Raw genomic sequence first — 19,703 nt, 5'->3', positions numbered from 1 at the left:
CATTCTTCTATTTTGGTTGTAGTTCAGTTCATTATGCTTGCATAAAGTTAAAATCATAATGCCAAAATGAAACATATAAAAAATGATGACTTAATAACTTTTAGAGACAAACCGCATACATTTTTCGGCCCTATGCGCCAACCCAACTCAACTTGGAGATCCAACAAAGGTTTCCTTGTTTTTGAATTTACTTCTTGACTACTGTAACTCCAACATTTCTTTGCAACAAAAAAAAAACGATTAAAATATGATTGTAACAATTGCCAAACACATATACAAATGCACAAATCCCACAAAAATAAATCCACTTGCACAACCTGTCCTATCCAACGAGAGGGACTCTCCATAGAATCTCTATGAATAGAAACATTGTATACACACTTGCTTCTAGACACGCTTCTTCCTACATTCCCAAATCATTGTCGCAAATTTTTAACCATCCCAACAAACATAGTACTATCAACAAACATATCAGATGACTGAAACCCAACTCAGCAAACGTACAAACTCTCTTTTCCTTCGACCTTTGTGTCTCCAACATTATTTTGAACAAACCAATGAAATAAAACAAAACATAGAACAATTAATATATTCCATTCAGATGTAAAAATCCTATCAAAACAAAAAATACTTGAGGCACTTGTTCTCTTCCAAGAGACCGAGCATGCAGAAAATCTGAAGGAATCGTGATATTCACCATACAATTGTTGGAACGAATGGCCGACCGTACATTGGCAGAAGATTGACCCTAATTCCCCGCAGTCTCACCCATCATATTGTTACCACCAATAAAACCCGATGCTGCAAACCACTCACTCCCATGAATGTGCCCCTGTTCCAATATTCCATTTCTTCCATTTTCCACAAAGGAACCATCATTCTCACCTACACAACCACTTTCTTTGCAAACACAACGTTGGAAAAAAAACACAATGGTAAGAAAATTTCATTTCGCCAAACAAATCTCAACATGTTCAACATCCATGCAAAGGAATAATTTCAAGAAAATCTTATTCCCATCATACTATTGATATTCCTATATGTACCATTGTCCACTCCATCATGTTGATGAATTATCAATGCTCTTTTCTTTTCCTAGTATGTGACTCTTCTACGTGCATTTACTGCATACTTGTTTTGCGATACCATTGCTGATGATATTCATTCACTCTCTCATGTGAACCAAGTGACCAAGCTCTTTTTGAACCACGCTTGTTTGTTCCTTCAGTTGACATTTCTACACCAAATTTCAACTCAATTTTAATTTCTCTTTTCAATCTTATTTCCCATTCCACATGCTCAACAAGTATATATGTTAGGCAAAGACACCTTACAAAAGAAATAATTTTTTTTTTTTTGTAAGCTCCGGTAGTACTCATTCTATTTCTGAAAATTTTTTAACAAAAGATACATCGTTCAAACCATAGATGCCCGCCCTCAAGGGGAAACCGGGTAAACCCATCTATAATTTTTCATTCCACCCCAGAAGTAATAGGCTCTCCGCCTAACCAAAGTAGCCAGCATAGCATAACAGTTTTGAAATTTACAGTAAACCCTATTCAGAACTATGTTATTACATCTACTATTCATTTAAAACGCTATAAACAAAATCGGGACCATCAGTAATCAATCTAAACATATCTGTCTTCAAGCATTTGCCGCGTCCACCGGGCGGTCGTCTCCTTGCGCGGGGTGCTCCACACCATCTTCCTGGACCGGGTCTTGACGCTCGCCCTTCAGTAGGCAGAGTATCTCGTCCAGTTTCTCCTCTTGTTGTGACTGGGTTCTGCGAATATGGGCTAGCTCCCTGCTCATCTCTGGTTTTTTCTGGAGGAGATCCGCCATTTCTTTGGCTACCTGTTCCAAGGCCTTCGCCATCAGGCCTTTCATAACCCAATACATATGGAGGGATTGTTTAAACAGGGACATGCGCCCACGAGTATGTCCCGGGTCATGGAGGATTGAAGCCCACTCCTCCATTTCGTCTGCTGATTGTTCTTGGATGGCCTCCTCCTCCAAAAATTGCATAATTTTGCGAATATCAGGGTCTGCATTGTTCTGAAACGCCCTTTCTGCCGTTCGAATCTGGTGCATGACAGTCCTTTTCTGCTTTGTTTGTCGTTGCTGCCGTCGGCCCGAGTTTTCACCAACCTCAAACTCGGTCTTTCCACAGTCTCCCTCCTCCTTCTTCGTTCTGCTTTGTCCGCTGCTCGGTGGTCGGCCCCTCTTCCGGAGCCCCGAGCGTCTTTCCTCAGAAACTGGCTGCCTGGGCGGTTTCATCTCCGTTTGGGGCTTACTGCCCTGATAACTCCTCCTTTGTGTTTCCTTGGGTCTTCTTCCAGAGCCACCTTCGTCATTTCCGTCTGAGTCATCCTCTGTATCCCAAATTGTGATTGGGGGATCCCGTTCTTCCCCCAATTCTGCCTTAATTTCTTTCCGCTCCCTTGCTTCACGGCCTCTCGGACGGGGCTCCATCTCTCTTACAACTTCGCCGCTCCTTCTTCTTCGAATACTTCCTTTCTTCGACTGTCTCCGATGGAGACTCTGCAGGCAATTCCGAATTATCCCGTAACGGTGGTTGTTTCCCTGACTCCCGTTCTCTATAATTTGCCTGTTTCTACTGTGGTGAATATATAATGGTGTCCAGATTTGGGTTCTTGGCCTCGCTCTATCTGGATCCCGTACTCCACTGCCTCCAAACGTTCCATCTATACTCATATTTGCTTCTATGTGTCCGGGCACCTCGTTAATTTCTCCGTTCATCCAATGCGTCTTAATGACCGCCTCGAATGCGTATGCCTTGGTGCTCATCCCCTCTGCCGCCACTGTACCTTTTTTCACATCTTGCTTCATCATTGTGTGTATTGGTATGCCACTTAGCACCTGAGGTAATCGAGCTTTGGTCATGGTTCGATCATAACTTTGCCAATTGGTCCTATCTTGCATTAATTGAAGTGTGTTCCCCGATAACACCGTCACCTTCAGCAATCGAACCTCAGCTGTAGTTCGATCGTGTCTCTGCCGTTTACTGATGTCCTTCATTAATCTGAGTGTAGTCCCCGATGGCGCTATCATGATCGGCCTTAATGAGCGTGTTTAGATCTTTCCAGTCCCTGTTAGCCGCCGAATTCCTCCATTGGCTATCAATCTTGCTCTGTTGTCCTTTGCTGCCCCAGTTGGCCAGCCAGTCGGCGGGTTGGTTACCATTTCTTCGGACATGATTGAAGATGCAGTAATCTATTCTTTTGATCATACCCTCTATCTCCTGAACGATACCTGCTGTGCGCCAGCTCTTAGTCACCTTGTCCCATCCTTTGCCATTCCTGAGCTTCTTAACCATTTCAATGGCAATTTGGGAATCCCCCGAAATTTCCAAGTTAGAGTACCCATTTCTGATAGCTATACTCAATCCAGTATGGAGGGCCCAGAATTCTGCCTCATTGTTAGTCATATTGCCTCCCCAGTCGGCATATATCCATCTTACTTGTTTGCTACTGTCACGGAATATACCCCCAAACCCTGCATCTCCAGGATTACCCTTAGAGGCCCCGTCGAAATTTAGCTTGACGAATTGATCCCTGGGATAAATGAACTTGTCTGGGCTTTTAGTCTGCATGTTCTGCCCTTTTCTGAATTGGTGCTGCACCATTTCCAATTTCAGATTTAGTCTGCGTAAAATTTCCTGTTCTTCTAAATCTGCTTTCCAATCATCATCCTGCCATCTCTCTACTAGAATGGTTTCTCGAAGAGCCTCTATCACCCGGTCCCAAATTTTCTCCGGCTCTTTATTAATGCTTTTAAAGATTCTGGCGTTACGTTCCTTCCATACCAACCATATTACAAAACCTGAAGCAAGATTCCAAGCTCTCTGTATGACTCTGCATTTGAATGTTTCCTCTTTCCAATGAAGAACCAGTTCGTTGAAATCGCTAATCTCCACCCCATGTTTATTAAAGGTATGTTTGACACAAGACCATAGATGTTTGACAAACGGGCATTGAATCATGATATGATCTCTACTTTCTTCTTGTTTGTTACACAGGTAGCAGCGCGATGGTCCCAAGAATCCCCGTTTCCGGATGCAGTCCCAAGTAAGAATTTTATTTTTCAAAGCGATCCAAGCAAAAATGGTTACTTTGGGCCACCAGTTTAGGTCCCAAATTTTCCTCCATCCCTGATGTCCATCATTGATATTGAGGGGATTTACGAGATAGTAGGCTTCCTTTACTGAGAAAAGTCCTTTCATGGTGTTACCCCAGCGTAGTATATCTTTTCCTTCTCTTACCCTGATTTTCCGTGAATCCATTTCCTTTTTGAAAGCTGTCTGAAGGTCTGGATTGAGGCTATGATCCCACTCTGTGGGATCCTGCCATGATCTCCAACAGTCATTCATGGTGACAGGTTTCCAATAATCCTTGACACTTGATCTATTCCCCTCAATATTATCCCTAATTGATTGAAGGCTCTGAATATTTGTCAATCTTTCCCTTTGCTGCCATTTGTCATCCCAGAAGTGAGCCTCATTGCCTCCTCTGATTTCCCAGAAAGCATGTTGCTTAACAATGTCTCTATTCTGGCTGGCCAGCTCCCACACCGCAGATCCGCGAGGCATTTCCTCTTTCCTTAGAATATCTATCTGAGAGTCTGACATTCGATATTTTGTTCTCCATATTGATTTCCAGAGGTCGTTTCCCCCTTGTACCCACCTCCACCAGAGTTTAGCTCCCAGGGTTTGATTGAGCAGTTCTGGGTCTTTTAATCCCAATCCACCTTTCTCTTTTCTCTCTGTAATTTGATTCCAGGCCACCAGGGCCCATTTCTTTTTTTCCTCCGACCCTCGCCAAATGAAATTTCTTATGATTTCTCTTATCTTCCCATAAACTCCTTTCGGGGCCGCCATTATTGAAAGGGGGTAAATAGGTATAGCCTGTAATACCGCTTTTGCTAAAACAATTCTGCCCGCAATATTCAGGACCCTGAAAGCCCAGCTCGAGACTTTTTTCCTCATTCTGTCTAAGATTCCTTGCCAGTTTTTCAATCTTTTTGTCGTGAAGTCTAACATGTTCCCCAAATACTTGGTAGGGAGTTCACCCTTTTTGAAGCCAAGAATTCTGATGAGATGAGTCTTCACTTGATCCACCGTGTTGAAGATAAAAACACATGATTTCTCCCTGTTAATTTCTAGTCCCGAAGCTTCAGCAAACAGGTCAAGGATTTTCTTCAGATGTCTGACTTCCCTAACAGTTGGCTCCCCAAATAGCATTATATCGTCAACAAATTGTTGATGCGTGAGGGGGAGTCTGTCTCCCCATAAGCGAAGGCCTTTTAATCTGTTAGCTACTTTTTCCTTAGTAATATACCTTCCTAGACCCTCTGCTGCCACAATGAACAGGAAAGGAGACAGTGGATCCCCTTGACGAATACCTCTGGAGGCATTAAACGTATTCGATGGGTTTCCATTGACTAAAATTGAAAAGTTTGGAGACGAGATGAGATTATGGATCCAAGTGATCCATCGCTTGTGGAAGCCGAAGCATGCGAGCACTCTCTCAAGATATCTCCAGTTTAGCCTATCATAGGCTTTGGATAAATCAAGCTTAATCATCATTCCTTTCTGTTTTTTATCTTTGAGGGAGTGGATGACTTCTTGAGAGACAACTAAACCATCCAAGATCTGTCTCCCCTCCACAAAACCAGTTTGCTCCGCCGATATTAAGCTTCCTAGCAAGGGTTTTAATCGTCTGGCAATAAGAGAAGTTATGATCTTATATATTACATTACAGAGAGCTATTGGTCTAAAGCCATTAGCATCCTCCATGTTTTCACCCTTAGGAATTAGAGTAAAGAAGGTTGAGTTAAGAGCTGGCCAAACCTTCTGTTGCACCCTTGATTCTTCTACCAACTCTAGAATTTCCTTCCCTAGAAAATGCCAGCCAGCTTGGTAGAAATCGACTGTGAAGCCGTCCGGGCCTGGCGCTGTACCTTTCCGCATTGATTTCACTGTCTCCTCCAGTTCCTCTAAGGTAACCATCCTCATTAAGGCTTTGTTCTGATCTTCCGTAACGAGTCTGGGAATAGCAGTGCAGATTTCCTGTATAGCTCTCTCTCTATCTACTTGGGGTTCGGAGAGAATTCCTCTATGATGCTCGACTAAAGTTTGCTCGATTTCCTTTTGTTCGACAACCCTTGTACCATTATTCCTTTTAATGGAGAGAATTCTATTCCCTTGTCTGTGCTTAACCATTGCCTGATGAAAAAACTTTGTGTTTCTTTCCCCTTCGCACAGCCACTTAACTCTAGATTTCTGCCTCCATAGGATTTCCTCTTGCTTTCTTCTTTCCTCCATTTTGCCCAGTAGGGCCCCTTCTGTGGCGATGCTCTCCTCAGTCCTGCCTTCCACAATTATTTTCTGTTGGATATCCTCCATTTCCTTTTCCAGTTTTTGTTTGTCTTCTATGATATTGCCAAATTCTTCTTTGTTCCACTTCTTAATCTTTATCTTCAAGTCTTTCAGCTTTAGATGAAACGTATGCATCCTTCCTCTACCCTGCACACGGCTTTGGTTCCACCATTCCTCTGCCTTTTTGATGAAGTTAGGATCCCTTAACCAGAATGCTTCGAAACGAAATGGTCTCTTACCCTGAATCTTTTTAATGTCTACTTCCAATCGGATTGGCCAGTGATCTGAGCCCAAAGAGGGGATAATCTTGGCTTCGACAAAGATATCTCTGTTCAGGATATCTTCAGATATTAAAAATCTATCTAGTTTTGTAGCAATTTGATTCTTACCTCCTCTTCGGTTATTCCATGTATAGATTCCATTAATGGTTTTCATGTCCACTACTCGTAGATCTTCTATAAGTTCATTGAACTTATTCATAAATTGATCCAGCCTTCGGACACCCCCTTTTTTCTCGTCCAGGGATCGGATGAGATTAAAATCTCCTCCAATGATCCAAGGTTGTCCAGAAAAAAGTTGTCGGGTCGCTTTTAGACTGTTGATAAAGCTTTCTTTTGCAGCAGGGTTTGTGGGTCCATATACCCCTGTGACGGCTACTGTTTCCTTGGTCCCCACTATCCTTCCCATCCCGGTTAAGATTCCATGCATGCTAGTCCATTTTTCCAGAAGTACCTCATTTGGGTTCCACAATATTGCTAATCCTCCAGCCGCGCCTATGGCATCCTGTCCCATGACTTTGTAATTCAATCGGTTTCTCTCAATTATTTCTTCTAACTGGTTTGTCTCAATTTTAGTCTCTTGCAGTATTATAATGCTGGGTTTTTCTTTTTTGAGTTTATCTCTCAAATATCTTTGCTTCCCCTTACTGTGTAGGCCCCTAATATTCCAACTAACAACAATCATTTAAAACTTTTGGAGGGCGGGGAAAAATACCTCTGACAGAGGTATCACTTTACCAGAGTTGATCAGTGTTTCACCCACTGATTGTATAGTTTCATTTAGCGTTCTCCGGCCTCTTTTCCTGCTGCTTTTGCCCAAATTTCCCATTTCCTGTATTTCTGTCTGCTGTTCCCCAGTCTCTGCAATTTGTTTCTCCATGTTTTCCTCCTTCCGTTCCTTGTATTTCTGGAAGGCCTCTTTGAACAACTGTTTTTGTTTCTCCGGTATAAATCTGCTATCCAAATACTTCCACTCCTGTATCAGTCTCTTCATTAACGTTTCCTCTTCAGCCTCATTTTCCATTTGGTTTTCAACTTCCATGTGCGACTCCATTGTTTCCTCTGTCTCTTTATCCTCTGTTTGTTCCTTGTTTGGTTTGTATGTACTTTCTGTTTTCTCTTTCTCTTCTCGGGCAACCTCCATTGGCGAGTTTTCTGGCTCTTCATCGTCATTCAGATTTACTTCGAACCCTTCCGCATTATCTTGCAATACCTGGAACTTATTTTGGCTCTTGATAGTGCTGGGGGTTTCTTGCGTTTTGGGTTTCAGGTTTTCTTTATTTGGTCGCTTCTTTCTAAAGACTTGTTGAAAGCCTTCCTCTCTATCTGCTGCTCTATCTTTTCCTGGCCTCTCTCCTTCCTCTTTGTTCAATGGACAGTTCCTAAATAAGTGGCCATATTCATGACATTTCCGACAACGGAAGGGAATGTGTTCATAGTCGAGCGCTTGCGTCCAGACTTCATCATGGTATTCCAGGTCAATATTTTCCGGGAGAGGTTCAGCTAAGTTCATGAAGACACAAATTCTAGCAAAGGCATTGTACTTCCCTCTTCTTGTGGCCTCAGCAGTCTTCACGAAACTACCTATTGAGTTTCCAATACCTTCCAAGATTTCCGGGTCCCAGAACTCATCCGGTAACCCAAACAGCCTAACCCATACCGGAGCATCCATTAACTTTTCTTTTTCAGGGTTATACCGCTCCTCCCAGTGTTTCATAAACAGACCTGCATTATTCAGGAAGTACGGCCCTTCCTCAAAAATTCTGTTCTTATCTTCCAGATTCGTGAATACGGCCGTAAAGAAACCCTTCGCTCCTAGTTTCAGATCTATATGGCCTCGGGGTTTCCATCGTAGTTCTATCCATCTGTTCAGCTCCTTTTCTGAAGGCCAATAGCCAATAAATTTGCAGATTAATGCATGGTCCTTCATATAGCTATTGTATTCCTCCAGTTTATTAAAGGGTATGATAAACCTAGGTTTTTTCTGAGCTCGAGGAAGGCATTTACCTTTCATCCTCTTTTGCCAGATATTACCCATTACCGGGGCTATGTTTTCCTTGTTTCCATTGAGGTTTCCTTCTGCACTGGTTTCCCCCATCACTACATTTCTGAAGGAGGGGTTTGCACCCCCCCCCCCAGTCTCGTCCATCCCGTTCAGTATTAATCAACTAGATTTAAAACGTGGTTTTCTAAAGAAATACCTGGGATAAGAGTCGCTGCGGACAGAGAGGTCGAAACCCTGTCTACGGCTTCCGTCCCTCGTCACAGGGGCCTAGCCCTGACACCGTCGGCTCTGACCGGCCTGCAAACCCGTGAACCCTAGTTCGAAACTCTCACCGTCGCCTCCTGCCGTTCTCGCTCTACAAAAGAAATAAATTTCAATACTAAATAAACTTTGAATACTTACAATTAGCCTCCCATATTATATATATATATATATATATATATATATATACATAGAGAGGGAGAGAGAGAGAGAGAGAGATAAAACATCTCTATTACTGCAACACACACAAAACCACCACTTTTACAGTCTCTTATAACTAATAAGGAATGAATCTATAGAATCCACAGATACACAACACATAAAATAACATAAGCACATTGTTGTTGGATCTGAAAAATAACAGATGAACACAAATAACATCCAATGGATTAAATTACAAATTTACATTGTTGTCTCCTCATTGAACATTCAAAATGCCATGTTCCCAAGCCCACCCATCCACACCAAAGGGGTGTATCTACTTGGAAACTTCCACTTCCAACACCTAGCATCCCAACGGGACCCACATTTTTTTTTTTTTTCATTTCTACAATCTTCCTTCTGCTCAGACTACCCTACACCATGGCACCATCCCATAGTCAAGGTTGACTCTCTCCTCCCCTATCCCACCATTCCTCCCCACCCCTCCCCCCTTATGACCTCCTTCAGCATAATCGAGGTCAAATCTCTCCTCCCCCTGCTATTCCTCGCGACCCGTCCCAACCTCTAACCTTCATTGACATAGTCTAGGTCAATTCTCTACTGTGACTATTCCTCCCCACCTGTGCCAACCTCCGACCTTCGTCGACGTAGTCAAGGTCAACTCTCTCCTCCCCCCGCTATTCCTCCCCACCCATCCCTACCTTTGAGCTCTGTCAACATAATCGGGGTCAACTCTCTCCTCCCCCGACTATTCCTCTCCACCTGTATCAACCTTCGACCTTCGTAGGCATACTCGGGTTCAACTCTCTCCTCGCCCCGTTATTCCTCCCCACCTGTCCTAACCTCCTACCTCTGATCTCAACTTTATAGCCTGACTTCACAACTGCCCCATTTTTGACAAACCAACAGGCTTTCCACCCCAACAACTAACCAGGCATCACCACACCTACCCTCATTTTCTAACCAAGGACAACACTTTCCTGTCACACCAACCAACCAACATTCACCATGCATACCATCCTTTCTGACCAACAACCACCCTCAAACATCACACCAAACAACCTCCATTCACCACATGTACCATCCTTTTCTAACGAACGTCAACCCTCGACTGTCACGCCAACCAACTAGCATTTGCCACTTGTAGGGTTGACCTCTCGGGGGAGCCACAAGCTACACCAAATATACGCTATAAATCCACACCGCTACTCTTTTAGGCACATCCAATTGGCTCTCTGCCTTCACCATGAATTGAAAAAGGGATTTCTTCCCTCCCGTGCCGAATGCAAAATATGAAACCGCTCATGCCTACCCTAGAAACATGTCTGAGCTCTACATCCACCATGAGAAGCTACTTTCCTTGACCATGGATCTGCATAAGAGATTCCAAAAGCCCCCAGACCTGCACCCTTGATTCATTCCAATAACTTTTCTTATTTGAGACATTCTTTGGTGCTATCCCACCTGACCTTCGACCCTACAATCTCCAACGTCTTCTGACCCCTTTTACTTTCTTCCAACTCGGACAGGGAATTCCGTGCATGGAAGCTTTGATGCTCCAATACTCATTCTTCCCACAAGTTTGTCTTCCACTCTTGAAGGGGTTACACTTCTCCTCGCACAAGCTGTTTCTATGAGCACAGTTCTGGGGCATAGAAGCAACTTCATGCTGCTTTGTAGAACTTTCTGCTTCCCATCCCCCAAGGTGAATATGCTAACAACATATATCCATCCTCCTGAAAATGCAAGGCTAACAAAGCCTTCCTTCAAATGCCTCAAGGCACCATCATAGGTAAAAGAAGATATAACTTCATCAACACGCGCACTGCCCCCTCTCTACACTAGAAATAGAGACATCAAGAGCCGAAAAGAATAGTTAGACCCCTCCAATAAGTGTGGTCCACCTGTAAGTATTCACATTAATAAATGTGTCTCTCAGACCTCTATTTTCTTTTAACATTTATCCATAGTTCTGCAGCCTTCAACCTGGCCCATAACATCCCTTGTTACTTCTTTGTATTCAATTATCTATTTCTTTTTAGTAAAGTTATATTTTTAAATATAAAACACATTTAGCTTAGAGTTACCACTTTGGCTTTATTATCGTCTGATTCATTATACCATTTGTGAATTACATGCTTTTCCATAAACACCGCTAAATAACTGACAAACCACTCTGCTTCTAGCCCATAAGCTCCTGCTCACTTGCTTGCTCCTCAATTTCAAGTATCTACAAAAGTAGTGAGGCACTATACAAAAACAATTTCTACATTGAGAGGGGGATGTTAAAATAATGTACAAATGTATGCTCTTGGAGTTATGAGTTGTTTGATTTTTTTGTTGTGTCCTCATGATTTGTACTTGTTCATTGTTCATCTAGTTACACATTCTCCCATCAGGAAACAAAATTCACACACATACAAATTAAAAAAAAAAGTTTGGTAAATTTGTCACCGATACTTGTTTCCTTCTTTTGCTTCACAATTGTACAGACATTTGCTGCAATCAGAAATTTTACTTTTAAATTCTACATAACCAAGATACACCACAAATAAAATAATGAAAATTCATAATATAAATACATTACATATAGCAAAAGACTCCATACAATCCACAAATGCATTGCAAAAAAAATACATTTCACTGCATTCTCTGACCTTCAAAATTGTAGACCAACAACTAATGTACAACAAAAATTACGTAAATTTCATTGGATATGTTTCGACCAAGCACTCCAAATTTGTATGTCAATCACCTCAAAAACATCTCCATAATTAAACAAACATGACAGATGCAACAATCCCATAGAAAAACTCCATGAAGCCTCAAATGCTAAATGAGGTTATCTAGAGGCACTAGTGGAATATCCCCAATTGAATATGTATTTGGAGAAAACGAACAAACATTTCCATTTTCAATAACATCATTTAAACCTTCAACCGACTCGACACGAAACCCAGATCTTTCTGACAACGAGAGAGCAAACATAATTTCCTGTTTTCATAATCGAGTCAACATATCATACAATTTTAGTTGCACTTCCATAAAACCCAACATAAGTACTTTTCCTTAAACTACATGAAAAGGTACGTAGCCTGGGAATTTACTATTTATATCCATTGACATAATATCAAGAAATCTCCAATTGAACCCCCACTCATCTTCAAAATAATCTAAGCTTCGTTCAATTGAAACTCACCCAAACTCGAAATTTTCAACCTCTTCAAGTGACCAAACAGACATTGAACCATTGTTCACAAGACAAACAATTTGGTTCTTGTGCAATCCTAATTCCATACATCATATGTCAGGGATAGGAACAAATGAAAAACCCCCTTGGTTTCTTATAACATCCAACCAATAGATAGTGTATCCATAGAAAGGGTAGTCTTCATAATCTTTGTCTAAATACAACCAGAATAACTTTCCTTTGTGCAGGACAACCTCCTTTAGCGCCATAACACCACCAAAATGGGGTTTCGTTATTCTCCAAACAATGTCCACACTCGTGCAAATAAAAAAATGTGATTCCATGTTTTTGCACACAAGTTTAAGCACAACCCAATCACATCTTCGCGAACTAAATTTATCTAACAAAGCGAAGAATCCTTACTCTCCAACAGTCACACTCCCAAGATTTCTATAGGTCTTTATAAAATGGTTTATTATGAAATAATTCTTTGAATGCAAAGATCCTCCACGCCTAGTGAATAAAACCATCGATCCAACTGTACATTGAATTTTGTACCCAGAGTCTAGAAAGGAAAAACCAACCTAAAAACATGTCCTTTGTCGTTAAGGTAATATCCAACAAAGCAGGTACCTTCCATACAAGTTGGAAAAGAAATAAATCCAAATTCTTTGTCACTATATCCATTGCAAGAAGCAAGAAAAATTGATTTTTCCAATAAAATATTCCATTCTTTACAAACCAACTGAAATTTTATGAGCACCAATAGAGGAAGCCAACGAGATAAAAGCATAAGAATCTCAAATGGAAAAAAAACTCCCAAATACTTAGATCCATCGGAAAATCAACAACTTTCTTAAAACCATACCAAAGATTGTACGTCACATTGCTAAAGATAAAATCATGAAAAAAAAAAAAAAATCCATCCTATCAAACATGCAAATAATCAGATTTAAAATGCTACAAAACATCATTCACAAAGATTTAACAACAATTTAAAAAATGACTCACTGTTGAAAAATCAAATCTTTCCTCTTTTTAAAACATCATTTAAACCAACAACCCTTTGAAAAAAAACATAAACCAAAAAAAAATACAAAACGATTTTGCGATAACGCCCAAAATGCTACACGTCGAGGTCAGGGTCCCCTCCAACTCAAAGTCTACGCAACACCATTTTTACCTCTGACTGCCTGACCACCATGAGCTCCACCACCAATATCATTTTTTTTCCCAATTTTCATCCCAACAACCAGTTTTTATTACTTCCATGTTCTCAAACATCGAAAATGCCATATTAAAAAAGCTAAAAAATACACAACGCAAACATTTAATCAAAAACCACAATTTTCATCAAAATAACATCATATAAAAAAAATCATATTTTTTTTTTTAATTTTTTACCAATTTCCGTGCAGCCAACTATTTTTTGGTACTTGCATCTCGTCAAACATCAAAATTACCATATTAAAAAACCAAAAAAAATATACTACACAAACATTTGTTGAAAAAAAACATTTTTTTTTCAAAATAACATTATATAAAAAAAACATCCATTTTTTCCGGGGAAAATAGAGTTCGTAATTTCTATTAAGGAGTAAATAATAGAGATTACATGTTGTTGATGCCAAGGCATATGCGTAAGTGTGGCATTGACCACAGTTCTGAGATGTTACAAAAATTCTAACCAGTAGGTGTCTCTTTGGATACGATGGGGCTGTATCCATACAGTATAAACAGAAAAAAAACTTAGAGTTCAGTAAAGATGTAAATAGTGAGGTGTATAACCTCCGGTCATGTACTAAAACAAAAATAATAGTAACGGTCAGGCAATGCCGATTATGTACAAAAAATTTCTGTATATCAAAAATCTTCAGATGGGGAGGCTGCCCCCCTGTTGGAGACCATCAATGTATGGACGATGATAAAACCTGTGCATCCCATCTGGACTGTATTCTTCGATCATCCAATCACCTAAAGGCCGATCCGCCGCTTCTTTCGAGAGCCGGTCAGCAGTTGAATTTCTTTCCCTGTAGATATGAGAAACAGTGATCCGGTCAAAATGTGTTTTAAAAAAAACAATTTCTTCCAAGATATGTTTCAAAGAATAAGTATGACAGACGGATTTATTATTTGCCCAGTCAATCACTATCTTTGAGTCCCCAAATATTTGTATTTGTCGATAATTTTTAGATAGTGCAAAAAATAGAAGATGTCTCAGTGTAATAAGCTCAGCATGATTATTGGTACCCCGCCCGAGTCCCAGTCTCAGGTGGAAATAATGTGTATCAGTGACATGAAAAAGTATACCCCCTCCACAACCAAGATCCGATGCGGCCCCATCAAAGTAGGCCCAAGGCATGTCCCTGTTGATGATTTCGGGCGTGATATGTCTAGGTGGATTTGGTTTTGAAACAAAAGGGATTTCTGAGTAGGCTGCGCAGATAGAAGGCGGAAGGAGCTGCCAGTTGACCCTGCCCTGCTCGAAGATGATATTGTTGCGGTTGATCCAAATATACCAGGACACAACTAGAGGTAGATTTCTAGCCTTTTCCGCGGACACGGCGGTCCACCAATGCGTCCAGGCAGCTTGTATATCATTAGCATGCCAGGCAGTGGGGATATTGAGGGTCTGAGTGACCTGCTGCCAGATCGCAATAGTGGTCTCGCAAGTGAGAAAGAGATGAGATGTAGATTCCTCCGCCTTTCTGCAAAGAACACACCAGTTCGGACCAGCAAAAGCTCTTTTTTTAAGATTGTCCCCAGTAGGTATTTTATTTGCCAAAATATTCCACATTAAGAGTCTGGTCCTAGGCTGAGCTTGAAGCTGCCAGATATCCGACCACCAGTTTATGAGAGTTTCAGGCTCTCTGTCTTCAATGAGCTTTATGTAGCCCAACTTAGGTGCATAAGAACCAGATTTGGCCGGTGCCCATATAAGTTCGTCATCCAGCTCATGTAGCTTAATATGAGATTCCGTGAGTGCCTGTATGTATCTTTGCCAAATATCAGTCCATTCGTCAGTCAGATGCCACTGTTGATCCGTTACCCATGCCTGAGTGAAAATGGTGGATCTGTGTGGATCACCAACCTGTGCCAGATGTTTGATGCCCCTATTGTTGAGGTGACGGATAAGGTCGTCCGGCAAGAGATGAGCGTTCCCAGACCCAGGCCAAGGGTCAAGCCCAATACGAACTTGTGTACCATTACCTATTTTCCATAATAGATTATCCTTGATGAGAGGCATTGCTTTTAGGGTAGCTCTCCATATAGCAGAAACACTCTGATGGTTCCATGAAGGTCTGCGGAGCCAATCAATGATGTTGGATGGCCAGATGTATTTATAATGTATAACTTCAGCCCATAAACTATCCATCTTAAGGAGAGACCAGCCCTGTTTTGCTGTTAAGGCTTGAGCAAATTCAGAGAGGGATTTAAGTCCCCATCCACCCCATTTCTTAGGCATGGATACAAGGGACCATCTTGTCCAAGCAAATACCTTACCCTTTTTATTTCCATTCCACAGGAATCTGTAGCAGAGATGTTGTATTTTTTGTAAGATGCCCTTTGGAATCCATGTGAGGGACATCCAATAAACAGGTGTGGCCTCCAGTACTGATTTGATCAACTGTAATCTGCCTGCTTTTGATAGAAAACGGTGGTGCCAGCATGTAATCCTTTTTTCAATTTTGTTAACCAGCCATGCCCAGTGGTCAGTTTTATATCCATCCGGCCTTAATCTGAAACCAAGATATTTAATACCTTCCAGTAGGTTATTTTCCAGATATGGGAAGAATTGTTCAGCCAATTGAGTTTCCTGTTGTGTACATCTCGTCAAAGATCTGGTGGACTTGTCCCTGTTAATCTCCATGCCCGTAGCTTTACAGAAGAGAAGGAGAATGTGATATAGAGCAGTGCTATCTCTGATGCTGCCATTGAGGAAGATAAGAATGTCATCAACGAATAATAAGTGTGTTATGGAGAATTGATCAGTAATCTTGAGGCCGCACAGCTCCCCATTCCGTTTTGCATCCGCAATAAGCCTACTCAGGCCCTCCATAACAATAAGAAAGAGTAGTGGGGAGAGTGGGCATCCTTGCCGGATACCTCTGTTGATGTAGAAGCGATCAGAGGCTGCTCCATTTATGAGAATGGCAAACGAGACAGAGGATACACATCCCATGATCCAATTAATAAACATATGAGGAAAGCCCAGATGGGTAAGAACCATTTTCAGATATAGCCAGTTAACCTTATCAAATGCCTTTGAGAGGTCAATTTTTAAGGAAACACCTTTTAGGTTCTTCAACTTAATGGAATGTAATGTTTCCTGGGCAGTACCAATAGCTTCTTGAATATGGCGATTTTGAAGAAATGCAAATTGTTCTGCAGATATATGGGAGGAGAGAATCGGCTTAATGCGATTAGCAATGATTTTGTAGAGGCAGTTACAGAGGGATATAGGGCGAAAATCATTGAAGGATGTGGGGTCATCGGATTTGGGTATCAAGGCAATGAAGGTCTGGTTCATAGGAGGGTGGATGTGCCCCGAGATCCGGCTCTCCTCAACAACTGCTAAAAGATCCTCTCCCAGAAGTTCATAGAAGGCCAGGTAGAATTCGACAGGCCAGCCATCCGGTCCCGGGCTCTTGTCTCTCTTGAACCATTTAAGTGTACTTTCAAGTTCCTGTGCAGAGACAGGATTGGTAAGGTCTTCAATATCATCCTGTCCAACGAACCGAGGGAACTTTTCTGCAACTCTAATGATGTCTGGAAGGTTAATATCATTCGGAGCCATGAAGAGCCTCTTGAAATGTGAAACCCCTAAGCCTGCCAGTTGCTGGTGTGTGGAAGCCCAACCGCCTGATTCCTTTGGAAGCCTCCATATGGTATTTGAAGCCTTTCTGCCATTAGCCATGTTATGAAAGAATTTAGTATTACAGTCCCCTTCTTTGAGCCAAATGGCTCTGCTTTTAAGTCTCCACTGCTCCTCCTTTTCTTGTAGTATTTTTGCTTTTTGCTCAAGCATTTGTTTTAGAAGAGTTTTGGAGGCTTCCGAGAGATAACCCGTCCCCTTCTCATCAGTCAAAGAGGCTATCTGTGCTTCGGTATCTTGCAGTGTCTGCTCATCTCTGTGCCTCTTTGATTTCGCCCAGTGCTCGGTTAAGCCTTTGAGATTTCTGAGTCTCTCACAAAAATCAGAAGCTTTTCTCTGTTCCCGCAGAGGGGGCTGAGCTGCCCAGAAGTCCGAGACCATCTTGATATAATCCGGTTCTTTGAGATACCCGGCAAAAAATTTAAAGGGGGACCGCGGCTTCGAGTTATGCTGACTGATCTGTAGAAGAATCGGATGGTGGTCAGATAGCCCCCCTGAGCCCACCCATTGTCTGTAAAGGGGGCATATCTGAATGGATTCCTGATGCATCATAAACCTATCCAGACGCCGCCCCAGAGCAGCCTCACCAGTGCGCTGATTGTGCCAGGTAGGTAGCTTCTTGTTCATGGGGATGTCCACAATATGGTTTGAGTCTAAGAGCAATTGCATTTGTTCCGCAATGGGGTCACATTGGGCGTTATAACCCCAGGACTCTCCAGCTCCTAATGAGAAATTGAAATCCCCCCCCCATTACAGTATTCTGAGTAATATGGCCCCCATTGAGAAAATCTTGCCAGAAGGGGAGACGATTCTGGTTTGGCCCATAAATATTGATAATTCTGATCGGTATACCCAGATCACCTAGGATAATATCCATACCAAGAAAACCTCTGCCCCCCCAGGCCGAGAGGGGCCTACAATTCCGTGGGTTGATACCAATAAGAAGTCCACCAGATCGCCCACACGCATCCAGTCCATGCAGAGTCCATCCAGGGAGCAGGGATTGCATACAACGCACCGCCACCTCAGCCGAGCATAGAGTTTCTTGTAGGAAAATGATATCACATTTAGAAACATGAAGAAGTCTTTTCAGAGCCACACGCTTTTTGGGGTTGGCTAATCCCCTGCAGTTGAAGGAGAGCCAGATCATGGATCACCACAAGACAAGGGCTCAATAGCTCTAAGTGCCCGTTCAATAGTAACCTGTCGCCCCATGGCGACATCAGCAACGGCATTAAGCTTTGCCGAAGATAATTGAGAGGGTCTACCACGCTTCTGTTTGAGATGGCGACCAGGGGATGATCCCAGACCCAAGGGGCGGAGTCGAGCTCGAGGTCTAAGGTGGTAGTGGTGTGAGCCGGATGCACCCGGAGAGGATGGGGTGTCCGAACCACCCATGATCAGATCGTGCGAGGGAGGGGTGGTAGAGAAGGTGGGTGGAGGAGGGGCAATGGTACAGAGAATGGAGGGGAGAGACACATTAGCAGATTGTGGAGCTTGTACAGATGAATGAACGAAAGAATGCATGTTCATAGAAAAAGACTGAGAGAATGTGGGAATGGATTCATTACCCGGACGAGAGAGTGCAGTCTCCATAGGTTGAGTAGCATTTAACGCAGTCTTTGAGCGAGTCCTCGGCGGTCCCGATGCAGCCAAGTCCTTCCTGCGAGCAGCTTTTGTAGCACTGTCCCCTTTCTTCGTGGAAGGGGTCTCCTGTTGGTTCTGTGCCTGCTCCATAGGAGTGTTATCTCCATCATGATGAATTTCAGTGGCCGGTTGACGAAGTCCCTTGGCTTCCTCAGTAGTCACCCTCGAAATCAGTGGGCAGTCCTTGTAGAGGTGGCCGACTTTGTGGCACCTACGACAACGGTAAGGAACTCCTTCGTAATCCAGAGGCTGCTTGCGTGATACATGATTGTGATGCAGAGTAATTTTTTCCACCAATCCGGGCCTGATATCCATATGGACTAGGATTCGAGCCATAGTCCTATTTCCAGTCTGCTCATATGACCTGTCGTGCTCCAGATAAGTGCCAAGAGTGTCCCCAATTAATTTGAAGGTGTACTGGTTCCAGAATTGCCATGGTAGCCCAGGTAGGCGCACCCAAATGGGCCCTTCCCCCAATTTTTCACGTTCAGGGTCAAAGAGGGGATCCCATCGCTTGAGTAAAACCGGGGCGAGCTCAATGTGCCAAAATTGGGAGAGAACCCATTGTGTGTATGCGGGCCGCTGAAAATGGAGGGCGAACCAGCCTCTAGTGAGCACCATTACCTCTGGAAGTTCCTTGAAGTAGGGTCCCCAAATCTCTTCCACCCAAAGTTTGAGTCGCGCCGCAGAGTATGTTCGGCCCCTAACTCTGCCAACCAGAACCTTGTGGGCGGCTTCCATAACGTCCGGAAGAGGAGCTTCAGGCCCGATGTTGATGATGAAGTCCGGGTCTATAGAGCGGTGGCAGCGGCCATGCGTCACCTTTTCAGAGCGTCTGCCGAAAGGAAAGCCCTTCAGTGAATTGCGGCACGGGTCCGAGGTGC

The 19,703-nt window shown here is 42.7% G+C and overlaps 2 protein-coding genes across 2 annotated transcripts; both read right to left on the bottom strand.

Moving 5' to 3' along the window:
* Nucleotides 1-3,025: 3,025 nt before the first annotated feature.
* Nucleotides 3,026-8,776, bottom strand: LOC149204113 (uncharacterized). Its single transcript, XM_089397046.1, has 2 exons — nucleotides 7,394-8,776; nucleotides 3,026-7,234 (listed from the first exon to the last, which is right to left on the bottom strand). The coding sequence occupies exons 1-2, from the start codon at nucleotides 8,774-8,776 to the stop codon at nucleotides 3,026-3,028; spliced, it is 5,592 nt and encodes a 1,863-aa protein (XP_089253172.1).
* Nucleotides 8,777-8,997: 221 nt separating this feature from the next.
* On the bottom strand, nucleotides 8,998-17,841 carry LOC149204112 (uncharacterized). The gene is made up of 3 exons (XM_089397045.1): nucleotides 17,282-17,841; nucleotides 14,607-17,200; nucleotides 8,998-9,038 (listed from the first exon to the last, which is right to left on the bottom strand). Exons 1-3 carry the CDS (start codon nucleotides 17,839-17,841, stop codon nucleotides 8,998-9,000), a joined length of 3,195 nt encoding a protein of 1,064 aa, XP_089253171.1.
* Nucleotides 17,842-19,703: the final 1,862 nt, after the last annotated feature.

Source organism: Pinus tabuliformis, chromosome 1_2 (assembly GCF_031772625.1).
Source record: "Pinus tabuliformis cultivar Carrire ecotype Pingquan chromosome 1_2, CPIR1, whole genome shotgun sequence".
NCBI lineage: Eukaryota > Viridiplantae > Streptophyta > Pinopsida > Pinales > Pinaceae > Pinus > Pinus tabuliformis.
This window is presented reverse-complemented; position numbering and strand designations above follow the sequence as displayed.